The following is a 12,166-nucleotide window of genomic DNA, read 5'->3' as shown; positions in this document are numbered from 1 at the left end:
AGTGGTTTTACTCTTTTAAATGTCCAGAGGCCTTTTCTTGACGATGTGCTCTGAGCCCTACAATACAGAGTAGGATGCAATCACGAGCAGTAACCCGTGCTGAAGCTCTATGGACATCTGCGGGACAGTGGCCCATAATTATGGATTATTTTAATACTGGAACCTTTGTGTTTAATGCAGCTTTTTAGGGGGATGCAAGCCTGAGAGTAGGAAGTGTCAGTGTGTCCAGGGTGTGTTCTTTGGGGCTTCACATGTGATCCCAAAGGCATGAGAGCAGCTGCACGTGTGTTGGGAAAGCAGGAACCGTGTCCTTGCTTCACCCCAGCAAACCTCAGGCTCTTCACAAAGCCTAAAATTATATCACCAATGGAGGCCCCATCTAGTCAGGGAGGGAAGGGAAATAAGCTTTAGAAGAAGTGTCTTCTGGAGGTGCTGCTTCCTGTTTCATGGAGCAGAAAGGCTCTGGTGCAGGCAGGGTGGGATGAATTCAGGTTGGATGTGAAGTAGGACCTCATGCACCTCCATCTCCAGTGCTGTGTTCACAGAATCACAGAACCGCAGAACTAAGTAGGTTGGAAAAGACCTCTGAGATCATCAAGTCCAACCTATGAACGAAGAGGACCAAGAGGAATCTCCAGGGTGCAGCCAGGGAGGTCGGTGTGTGCTGAAGCTGCTGTTTGTCCCTGCCCACAGACGGTGCCCGAGGAGCTGCAGAACGGGGGTGGCTTTGGCTACGTGGTGGCCTTCCGGCCCTTGGGCACGGTCAGCTGGATGCAGACGGTGGTGGCCTCGCCGGACGCCGCCCGCTACGTGTTCCGCAACGAGAGCCTGCCGCCCTTCTCGCCCTACGAGGTCAAAGTGGGCGTCTACAACAACAAGGGGGAAGGGTCCTTCAGCCCCGTCACCGTCGTCTACTCAGCAGAGGAAGGTAGAGATGAGCCCTCCCCACCTCCTCTCCCTCCTCTGTGCTGCAGGGTTTGAAAGGGTTTGGTCTCCACCTTGACACATCCTTTGATACCTCAGCCTTGCTCTGATTTATAATAAATGGCGAACCGTGATTAATTCTTTTCACAGTCATTAAAATAACATTAATCGTAATGAAATCTTTTGATATTAATGGAAAAGTAATATGTAATCTGGAAAGAATTCCGCAGAGATTTAGCATGAATTAATGTCCACTGATTAGAAAATGTTCCCACTTGTCCTAATTACAGTACATGGTATCCTGGGTTGAGTTTAGTAATGACATCTTATTATTTCTGAGGGAGAGGCCCGACATGGCCTGACAGGCCATCGGTTTGAAATGTGGACATTTGTTTGTTTCCTTCCTTGTGCAATGAAGAAAATGAATCCCCTGACGATTGGGACTAATTGAACATAGAATTGAAAATCCTTACTTCTGTTTTTAACTGCCCAGAGCCAACGAGAGCCCCAACCACTGTTTTGGCCAGAAGCCTTTCTGCCTCAGACGTTGAAGTTTCTTGGGCTCCCCCGTGGGAGAACCAGCACAAAGGAAGAATACAGGGATATGAGGTATGGGAGACAGAATGCAGGATCCCTTCAGCAGCAAGCCTTGAGGGGACACAGAGATGTCCTTGTGCTGCTCCTACTGCCTTGAGTGTGTTCCTGAGGTGGATTTGCTTCCCTTTGCCTCTTCAGTGCACAGAGATTTCTCTCACATGGTTAAAAATTCCACCTTTCTTTGTGGGATCTGGCTGGAAATGGAGCCCTCCCTGAAGGTGCTGCCATGGCCAGGCTTGGGGAGGGAGCACTGCAGCTGGGCTTGTCCCCAGCAGGGACAGGGATTGTGGCAGGGAGCAGGAGCTGTCCCTGGCAGCAGATCTGGGTCAGTGACAGGGACAAAGGGGTGCTGCCAGCCCGGGGCTGGGCACCACCACAGCCCTGCTCTGCCTCCCAGGTCCGGTGTTGGCAGCACGACGAGAAGGAGGAAAACGCCAAAAGGATCCGGACGGTTGGGAACCAAACCTCCACAAAAGTCAGCAACCTGAGGGGCAATGCCCTCTACCACCTGGCAGTCAGGGCCTACAACACGGCCGGCACCGGCCCCTCCAGCGCCGCCGTCAACGTCACCACCAAAAAGCCACGTGAGTGTCGGCAGGGATGCCCTGCGAGGGCCCAGCTGCTGCTCCCCTCTCTCATTTCCGAGCTCTCTTGAGTCTGAAGGAGCTGTCAGACTTGCCTTTGCCAGGTTTTTGTGCAGAAGATTTACCAGGCTCAGGCTTTTTATTTTACTTTTTTCGTGAGGCTCTTCCTGGTGTTAAGTAAGCAGAGCATGCAAAACTGAAATCTCAGCTGTGCAGGCAAATTAAATATTTATCTCAGCATTCAAGAGGGCTTTTTTCCTCTGGTTTCAGGCATGTTGAGCAAGTGACTGAATCCTTTTTTCATTTAAAGCCCCGTGTCGTGTCACACCTCCCGTGACCCTGAGGACACAGATCAGTGGAGCAGCTCGTTAGCTTTGCAGAGGGACAGGGCTGAGGCAGGCTCAGCTCTGCTGGGAGAAGCCCCACTGGCACTGGCAGGGATCCAGCTGGGAATTGGTTCCCCTCAGTAACGGGGTGCTGTGTGTGTTTTGGTGTAGCACCGAGTCAGCCCCCCGGGAACATTGTGTGGAATTCATCCAACTCCAAGATCATCCTGAACTGGGACCAGGTGAAAGCCTTGGACAACGAATCAGAAGTGAGGGGCTACAAAGTGAGTATTTCCATGGTACTTGCATGATTTTCCAGGTCAAATCTGGGGCATTCCTCCAAAACCAGAGGCCATGCCCTGTGTAGCACAAGCACATTTCTTTTCTGCAGCTTCCACCTGCAGGACTTCGCTCCTGCCTTCCATGGAAACTTCCCAAAGGCTGTAGTTGGCTCCTTAATTGCAGATAAATAAAATGCTTTTTAAATAGTTCCCATTTCCTTCAGAAAGCAAAGCCAAGAGGAAAAGAAAGAGAATCCTCATTAGAAGAGGTTTTAATAGGACATAATTTAACTAGAGCGAAACCTTGGGAAGAATTCAGCTCCACCACCTTCCACAAGGGTTCCATTTCACCCAAAAAGATGTTGCCCTGGGGGCTGAGTTGTGCAAACATTTCCTACCAGAGCCTGAGCCAGTGCAGGACCTGGCCATGCTCCAGGTTCTGTTCCCAGTCTGGAATGCCAGCAGCTTGGCAAGCCTGTGCCAGCTCCCCTCAGTTCCTGCACCAACTTTGAAGTGTCTTTGGTGCTCTGTATGGGCTTATCAAAAACAAGTAATTTCTCAGGGTTTTTAGTCCAAACCTCAGATGAACCTCAGCAATCTGGACCAGCTTTTTACTACACATTTTATGTTTGAAATGCAAATTAAGGAGTTGGTTGAAAGAGGGAGAGAGAGACTCGTCACCCTGAAAAAGCATCTAGAGGGTTTCTAAAACATTCTCCTTTAACTTACTGTTAGGGTAGCACAACCAGATGGATTTATTTCCTGAATCATAGAAAAACATTGCTTATTTTTCTTCTTTTTGCCTAGAAATCTTATATTTTATGTCACAATTTATGATATAAATTAGTACAACTCCCACAGCTCAGAAGGTCATTCACAAAAGTCATTTATTCTGGGAAACCATTGGTGGCACTGCATCAAATATCCCAACTCAGTTTCCAGAAGCAGCATAATAAGGAGTTTCTGACCTCTATAAGTAAGTTTTTACTTATACAGGGGTTTATTTTAGCTTGACTAAGGTAAAGGTTTCTCTGAGGGGCTCCACCAGGTACCGGTGCCGTGTTCAGTGCTGCTGATCCTCCTGCCAGTGTCACCCCCCTGCCCCAGGCACTGCCACCTCTGTGCTGGTGTCCCCAGCAAATCCCACGGGTCCCCTCTGTGACCAGACCATGCCTGAGCATCAGGGGCAGGAACAGAGCAGCAGCACCTCTGGACACCCTGAGGTGGACGACTCTGAGGACAGCAGGTGGCTCTGCCCTTTCTGCCTCCTGTTCTCTCCTCCTTGGCCGCAGGTGCTGTACAGGTGGAACAGGCAGAGCAGCACATCTGTCATAGAGACAAATAAAACCTCAGTGGAGCTGTCCCTGCCCTTTGATGAAGACTATATCATCGAGATCAAACCCTTCAGCGACGGCGGCGACGGCAGCAGCAGTGAGCAAATCCGAATCCCAAAGATATCAAGTAAGGATGGGAGGGACTGGGGTCTGTGCCACAGGGTCCCACCAGCAGATATTCCAGTCCCTGGCCCTGATGTCATCCCAAACTCAAGATTCAGCCATAAGAAATGCTATCCTAAGTAATTCTATTTGTATTTAAGGTTTCCAGGCACTTTCCCCTCTCAGTTCCGTGTTCATATATGCATTGAATGTATTGTTTCACTGCAATTCACAATAATCAAATACAGCATGCAGAGGCTTCTAAATTTATAAGGCTACTATACAGCCATATCCCATTGTGTGCTGGATGCATAAATATTTATTTAGGGAAATGAGGTGGTGTAGAAGAACAAACACAAAGAGTATTTTATTACACAACATGGCTTTTGCAAAATCTCCATGTCCCATCTTCCATTAATAATGTCCCAGTTTACAAGCTGCATTAAATCAGGAGCCTCTGCAATGCAGGAATATGGCATTAAAATTACAGCGATGTAAAAAAAGCCTGGGTGAGAGCAGAGTTCTCCCCACCGTGGCTGTGTAAGCCATGCAGAGGAATTTAATCAGCAGCACAGGAGAGGGAAGAGGAGCTGGAACACGCCAGCTCCCATTTGGCTCCAGGCCGTGGGTCACTGAGCAGATACACAGCTCCTCCGGGGTGGGAGTCCTGCCAGGCTGGTGCCACAAGGAACAGCTGGAATATGGTGCAATTGTGAAAAAATACCAAATAATGATAAGCAGGCAGTGTGTGAAATAATAGAAGTGTGAAAGGAGCCCCAACACAACAGGGACGGGAATTGAAATGAAACCAAAAATTCAGTTGGAGAGGTGACTGTAAAGAGGAGGGTGCTGAAGAGGAGGAGGGGGCTGTGCATGGGGGCTGTGCGTTATCTGAGGAGTGGAATTTAAACCGCGGGGGAGGTGGGTCAAGGAAGAGTTCAGGGATGGTTCTCTGCTCACCTCTGTCTCGTTCTCCCCCTCTCCCTCTCTCAGACGCCTACGCCAGAGGCTCGGGCTCGTCAACCTCCAGCGCCTGCACCCTGTCAGCCCTCAGCACAATCATGATCTCCCTCACAGCCCGCTCCAGTTTATGACAACAATGACATCAAGGACTTCTTCTTTATAATATAAGCAGCATTTAGCTAGTTGTTTTGGAGACACCCAGTACTAAGTAATATTGTGGTTTGAGTACATCTTACTACTGGAAAAAAAATGTTTATGCTTCTTTAGGAATGGCATTATACAGTACTTCCTCAAAGCAAATATAGCTTTGTCTGAAGTTTCCTTGGAAACTCTGCAATGCACTGAAAACATCTGTAATATGATGTTACCAAAGCAGTTTACATATGTCCTTATATGCATATTTTTTATTATATATTTAGTGTTTTATAGAATTTTTTAAAGTTAACATATGATGTAGATATTAATTTTTTTCCTCTGCTCTAAAATGCTACGGACGACATTATCACAAAAATATTGTTTGGGATTTTTTCCTTTATGATGGAGAGTTCAAAGTTGTTCTTGGCAAGTTGGCTGGAGCTGACTGTACAGTTTTACAGGGCAGAACTGATCCAGACCCAGATTGTAACAGGCTGAATTTCACTGGCAGTTCCAGCGACTCCTGTGTTGAACCAAGTGCTTCTAACACACGTTTCATCCAGAGCTCTGAGCAGGACAAACTCCAAACACTCACAACAGCAGAATCTTGGAAAACCATGTGGTTTTTGGTTGGTTGTGGACTACAGGACACGTAGCCAATATTCCGGCATCGTGCAGCGACGAGGGGCTGGCGTGAAATTGCTTTGTCTTGATCATAATCAGCATCAAAATGGGGTGGGAATGAAGATCCTGCAAAGCTGTGACCTCTGCCTGTGGTGACACTACAGGACGGCCACCGGAGCAGCAAACGCCGCAGGCTCGCTCAACCCAGCTCAACCCACCTCTGGAGATCTAATTCCAAGGAAATTCCACACCTTTGGGGATTAATTCCGAGGAAACCAGAACACAGCCACACTGAGACATAAAGCTGCTCTGGGCTCGTTCTTTGGGACACAACTCCTCATCCTTGGTAACTCCACTCTCCAGACAACGCTCGGGAATTTGGCCCGGAGCGGGAGCAGTGCCGCCCCGGCTCCAAGTTATCCATGGAAAAGTGGGATCTCCTGGAGATCCCTGCTGGAACTTTGCCTTTCCTTAGAAACTCTTCCCAGACGCCTGGAGGCAGAAGAGAGTCACACCAGAAAATGACAATATCCACACTGGAATAATTCTTCTCAAGAGAAGGACTGTTTGTTACTACGGGGAATTTTGTAAGTTCGGATGGGATAACGCTGGAAAAGGCAATGGAATTTTCTACACAATTTTCAACTTTCAATGTGCTGCAGTGGTATTTTTTCTTTTTTTTTCCTCCTGATAGCTTGAATTTGCCTGTAACTTGTCCTTTTTGCTTACAAAATAATACAGTTAACTTTTAGACCTTCTAAATATATTTATTCAGTAACTCATAATCAGGATTCCACTTGTGTAAAAGTCAGGGGTGTTGACCAGAGAAATATTGTCAGTATTTCAAGCTGTGTTCCTTTCTTAGTTTGATATGGTTACTTCTATGTAAAAAAAAAAATAAATAAAATAAGAAAAACCTAAAAAAAAAAAAAATTCACAAAACCAAGAAAAATGAAATGAAAAAAAAAAAGCTTCTGTAGTTTTCTCCCCGGTGTAAATGATATTTATCAGTGATCTAGCAGATGTAATCTTTTTTTAAAGGTATTGGTAATAAATATTCTGTCATTTGTAAAGATACCTGTCTTCCAGGAGCCTTTTTCCTCCACTTTTTGTTCTTCCCAGTGAGAAATTTCACCTCAGAGCCTGCTGAGACTGTCACTGATGTGAAGATCCAAGAGTTGGTTTAAGTCAAAACTTTGTGGAGGCAGGGGAAAAAAAATCCATTTATACATCTTGGGTCTAATTCTGCTCCCAAAACTGACCAAAAAACATGAGCAGGTGAATTTTGGGTGTGTTTTGTAGAGCCGAGAGCTGTCCAAGCTCATGGAGATGGTGCTGTTGGAGCATCTCTGACCCCATGGCTGGAGCAAAGCCCCTCCAGAGACTGCCTCTGCTTATCCTGGGCATTCCTGAGGATTGTGGGAGCACTGCTTGAAACCACTACATCCACCAAAGCCACTAATCCTTTCAGGGGCAGGAGCTGGATGGTCCTCTCTGCATTTCAGAGGAGCAATGCAGCTCTTTGCAATCAGGGAAGCATAAAAATAAACCGGCGCAGTAGCACAATTCCACGTGCAAAAAGAAACGTGAAATTGCCATTTCCAGAGGCGGGCGAGGAGCAGCTCCTGGGGCTGCTCTCCTGGAGGCAGCAGGGAAGAGCTGGGAAGGATGAATGCACGGGGTTGGGAGCTGGGTTTGAAGGGAAAAAAATTAGGAATGAATATTTCTCTGCTGTGGGAATGGGGATGGAGATTTGGGGTGGTGGTGCCAAAACTTCACACAGCCCCCCGTGTGGCCTGGGATCCTGGACAAATTCCCTTTTCCCTCGTGCCGCCTGGAACGAAGCCTTTGCTCCAGGGACCATGACCGTGAGGAGGCAGCATGGCCAGGAATTGTCCTCATCCTGCACCCTTGGTTCTCCAGCACAGGGGAGATCCCCCCACACCTCTGCCACTGAAGGTGAGTGGGCTGGCCCTGCAGCCTGACTGGGGAAACGCAGCTACTCCTGCTTTACACCAGGTTGGTTTTATTTAGCAGCATGTGTATCAGTGTGGCTGCTGGCTCTCCAAGCTGTCCAGCCCTGCCTGTCCCCAAGAGGACTCATCCTGGAAATACCAAGGACCTGACATGCAAAATATATTTAAATATATTGCATTCATCTCTGCAATAGCTTGCCATTAATGGCAATGGAATTATATGTAGAAATCTTAATTATTAAGCCACTTGAAGGCATGACATAAAGTACATTCCAATAAGTGAATTCTCTCTAGTCTCATTTTTAGGATTTCACTAATGAAATTCTGATTTTAGATTGGTAAAGTTGGGCCCCTCAAATTCATTAAAAGCATGTGCAGGAGAGACATTGGATGCACAAACGTTTTATTAATGAGCTACATTAATTTTGATGGAGCAGTACTACTTCATCCAGATGAGAACTGGCCCATTTATTATAATTATTTTTAGTCTGTGGTACCTGGGAACTCCATTTCTTTAGGCACCTTCCAAAGGACTTATTGGCTGGATCAAATCTTTATTTTTATTCTTTGTTAACATGTTTAACCCAGCTCCATGGACAGCAGGTTTCTTGGAATTAGAAGGAATTCTGCAAGACCAGAACTTCAAGGGCCACAGCCAGGGAGGGCAAAGCCTGAGGTTTATTTGAGAACTCCCTCAGTGCATCACAGAACACAGGGAAATAAATTAGAAACTGGGTCTCAAACCCAGGTCATTTAAGATGGAACAACAGAGAGCAAACGAAAACAGGCTGCAATACTGGGCTTGGATTTTCAGAACTACTGGAGTTCACACCCAGGAGGAGCCCAGCTCGTTCAGCTCAGAGTCTTAAGAGCAGCAGGAAGTCCTTGGCACATTTCCTTATTGACTTCCCATTTGCAAACTCTCTGTTCCCAGGCTGGTTTGTTTTCTTGGTGCATTTGAGGAAGTTTATCTGTTTGTGCCATTTTTCTCTTCTTTTTTCTTTCTTCCCCCACTTAAGCTTTAATCTCCCGTGCCAGGAAGCACAAACAATCCCTTGTTGACCTCTTGTAGATGCTGCCAGCCATGTCAGAGCCAGCAAAGGAGCCTTGGATGGGAAAGGAGCCACCTGTGAGTGTCCCATGCCTGCCCAGTGCCAAGGTTCCTGGGGAGCAGCCCCCTGGGCCGGAGATCCCACCCATCCCAACAGGATTCCCACACTCAGGAGGGTGAGGACACAGGTGAAGCTCTGTTTCCTACTGAACTGTGGTACCTGAGGGTTCAGCAGGAGCAGACACAGGGTTAGCTTTGCTCACAGGAGCAGTCAGGCTCTAATTGCGCATCAGGTGCATGAGCAAGCTGACTTTTGTCTTAAATAGCCTAAAAAATCCAGAAGTTTTGGGGGTTTATAAAGTCCTGAGACAGATCACAGAATCACAGAATATTCTGAGTTGGACAGGACCCACAAGGATCGAGTCCAATGGTCACTACAGAGACCAAACCACAGCCTCAGTGTGATCAGCACCATGGTCTGACCAGCTGAGCTGATCCCAGGTGTTTCCCTTCATCCCAAATTGGTGCTGTTCACTTACAAAGCAAGCTTTAAGTGCCTTTGAGCATTGCAGAGGACACTGGCCCTGCACAGTCCCCACACAGGGTGGTCTGGCTGCACAGTCACACCTGCCTTGACCCAGGAATTGCATTTCCATGGATGCTTTTCAGGTGGAAATTCACAGTGTCTTTACAAAGTGTAATCAGCAAAGGCCAGGTGAGTGTCCCTGCTCTCATGATGGCCTTGCTGTGCAGCACTGGGGATGACAGAGCTGAGGGTGACAGCACTGGGGGGTGACAGCATTGGGTGCTTCACAACTTTTTTTCTTCTTTTCCCAGTGTTTGACCCCCCTTGGTCACTCCCAGGACCACCTTGCTGCATCCACAGGACCATGCCAAACCCAGTTCACATCTCCAGTTGTCAGAGTAAGGTAAAACACATATCCAAAAGATTAAGCTGCCACCCAGAAAAAAAGAATCCATTAGCTCTTTTCCAAGCTTTTTTTTTCTACACAGCCCTTGTGCCATGTACTTAAATCCTGCTTGAGCTGGCACTTTTTGTTTGGTAACATCTCAAAGCACTCATGGAATCAAGTTCTCCTCCCCAGTGGGAACAGGGACACAGGAGAGGTGACACAGAGCCCTCTCCAGCATTGGTGGGTTACATTGTGGGGACATGAAGCATCTCAGAACACGGAGTCATCGAGGACGCTGCAGTAGAGGTCTTCAGCCAGGCTGCCCACCTCAGTCTCCGTGGAGCTGGTGCAGGTCCGTGCTCTCTGCAAAGCAAACACCCCTTGGAGCTGGGAGCTGGGAGCTGGGAGGGTGGCTTGGGCTGGGGGAGAGTTAAGAGTTCAAACTGGTGCATTTAGAAGGGATTAACCCAAAATGTTTCATGGTTTAGGAGCTCAGAAGCATTGGGTTCAACAGGAGATTTTCACCCTCCTGCTGAAGCTCTCACAGAGCTGCTCATCCTCTGTCCCCTGAGCCCTGCACCCCCAAATCTCCCATTTGCCACCCCTCTGTAGCCAAGGACAAAGAGCACCAGGAGGAGATGGAGGGCACAGAATCACAGAACTCTGGAAAAGACCTCCAAGATCACCAAGTCCAACCCTCAATCAGACCCCACCACACCCACTAAATCCCATCACAAAGGGCCACATCCACTTGATTCTTCAACACTTCCAGGGTGGGTGACTCCACCACTTCCCTGGGGAGCCTTTTCCAAGGCCTGGCAGCCCTTTCAGTGAGGGAACATGGTATGAGCACGGGAATTTTTCTGAATACGTGGCAGCAAACCCCATTTCTGGGGCTACATACTGACAGAGCTGCACAAACCAGTGTGCAGGGCTGGTGAGCTGCAGAAGAAAGGAGCAGCTGAGCTGCTGGGAAGCCCTGCAGGGTGGCAGGTGACAGAGCAGGGATGAGCAGGTTCCCACGGGCCAGCACCGTGCAGGGCTTTTCGTCACCTCACCTCCTGTTTACACCAAATTTAGGAACTGAATGTCCCCAGCAAACAGCTTCCCTCTCCCTGGTGATCTCAGCAGGGACCTGGGTCATGTCCTCACCTCTCCTTGCCAGTGCCACCAACCTTGTGGCTGTGGTGCCAGCAGAAACCTGAAGCTGGTGTCACCTACCATGCCCAGCTCACTTCAGGTAAAGAGACAACTGCAAACAAGGCAGAGCTGCTTCTGAGGGTGTCAGCCTGCCTTTGCAAGCTCACATTTTCTAGCTGCAGCGTTAATATTTGCTATTTCTCATATTCTTAGTTGTGATGTCCCAAGTCATGGTATTTTACACCATTTAATTAAAAACAAACATTATATGATAATCTTTTAAGCCTGTTTGCTCGACCAGACCATGGAGTAAGAACAATATGCAAAAAACCAAACCCCTGTTCCAAGGGGACAAATGAAAATCAAGTTGCTGAGCAGCCCTTCCCCTGAGCAGACAATGAGGGTTTATCTCGTCTGTAAGGTAAATGTATTTATCAGAAGTGACAGCAAACGTAGAAAGGCTTAAATCCAGCTTAACAGCAGGAGCAAAACATTTTTGAATTGTTAGGCTGAACAAAATCAGCTCTCCAGGAGTCACCCTCCAGTCGCGGCCAAGGCAGAGCTCTCTGCCTGGCTGTGGAGAAACTGCATTTCCCTGCAAAAGGCAGAGCCACAGGTGTGGCTGAAATTCAGTGTATATGAACAGAGCACTCAACAATAGCAGTTAATGCTCTTGTTCATTTTTAACCCTTCCCCAGACACCACATCTGCAAACGAAGCCACATCCAGAGCTGCAGCCGACTGGGACCTGTCCTGGGCAAAGGAAGCAGCCACACAGCGAGGTGAGAATCCACCACGGCAGTGAGGATGGCAGAAACAGCCTCAGGAATTGCTGAATTCCATGGGTTTAGTGGGCATGGCGTTATCCAGTCAAAGGAGACGATAGATATGATATGATACTATGATATAATGGTCTTGGAGGTCTTTCCCAGATTTAATGACTCTATGATCCTATTTGCTCCCAGCCTTACAGGGAAAAAAGCAGCACAGAAATACAAGCATTCCTTCTAGTTTCAAAAAAAAAAAAAAAAAGAAAGAAAGAAAAAAGTAACTAAAATATTATTTTACCTCGTAGTCAACTGGGAAGGGATCTCGGAATTTGTTGCTGGGCGTTGGGATGGGTGGGAACAGTTTGCTCCATACGTGGTTTCTGTAAGAAACAGCAGTGGAGGGATGTGAGGGAGCCGCTGTCCCTGAGGGATGTGAGAGAGCCGC

The 12,166-nt window shown here is 47.7% G+C and overlaps 2 protein-coding genes across 4 annotated transcripts in view; one reads left to right on the top strand and one right to left on the bottom strand.

Annotated features, from left to right (window-relative positions):
- Nucleotides 1–6,945, top strand: part of CNTN4 (contactin 4) — a 271,916-nt gene extending 264,971 nt beyond the window's left edge. For all 3 annotated transcript variants that reach the window (XM_042013627.1, XM_042013608.1, XM_042013617.1), the window contains 6 exons: nt 694–928; nt 1,418–1,533; nt 1,919–2,105; nt 2,603–2,715; nt 4,005–4,173; nt 5,142–6,945. In XM_042013627.1, coding sequence (XP_041869561.1) covers nt 694–928; nt 1,418–1,533; nt 1,919–2,105; nt 2,603–2,715; nt 4,005–4,173; nt 5,142–5,242 — 921 coding nt within the window. In that variant the 3' untranslated portion in view covers nt 5,243–6,945. The remainder of the gene's footprint in view (nt 1–693; nt 929–1,417; nt 1,534–1,918; nt 2,106–2,602; nt 2,716–4,004; nt 4,174–5,141) is intronic.
- A 1,798-nt stretch (nt 6,946–8,743) lies between these two features.
- Nucleotides 8,744–12,166, bottom strand: part of IL5RA (interleukin 5 receptor subunit alpha) — a 17,539-nt gene continuing 14,116 nt past the window's right edge. Inside the window, exons 10-11 of the mRNA XM_042013640.1 lie at nt 12,020–12,101; nt 8,744–10,174 (exon numbers count right to left, since the gene is read on the bottom strand). Of these exons, the coding sequence (XP_041869574.1) occupies nt 10,082–10,174; nt 12,020–12,101 (175 nt within the window). The 3' untranslated portion in view covers nt 8,744–10,081. The remainder of the gene's footprint in view (nt 10,175–12,019; nt 12,102–12,166) is intronic.

Source organism: Corvus kubaryi, unplaced genomic scaffold, assembly GCF_017639235.1.
Source record: "Corvus kubaryi isolate FWS band 111438036 unplaced genomic scaffold, C.kubaryi_AGA036_p1.0 136, whole genome shotgun sequence".
NCBI lineage: Eukaryota > Metazoa > Chordata > Aves > Passeriformes > Corvidae > Corvus > Corvus kubaryi.
This window is presented reverse-complemented; position numbering and strand designations above follow the sequence as displayed.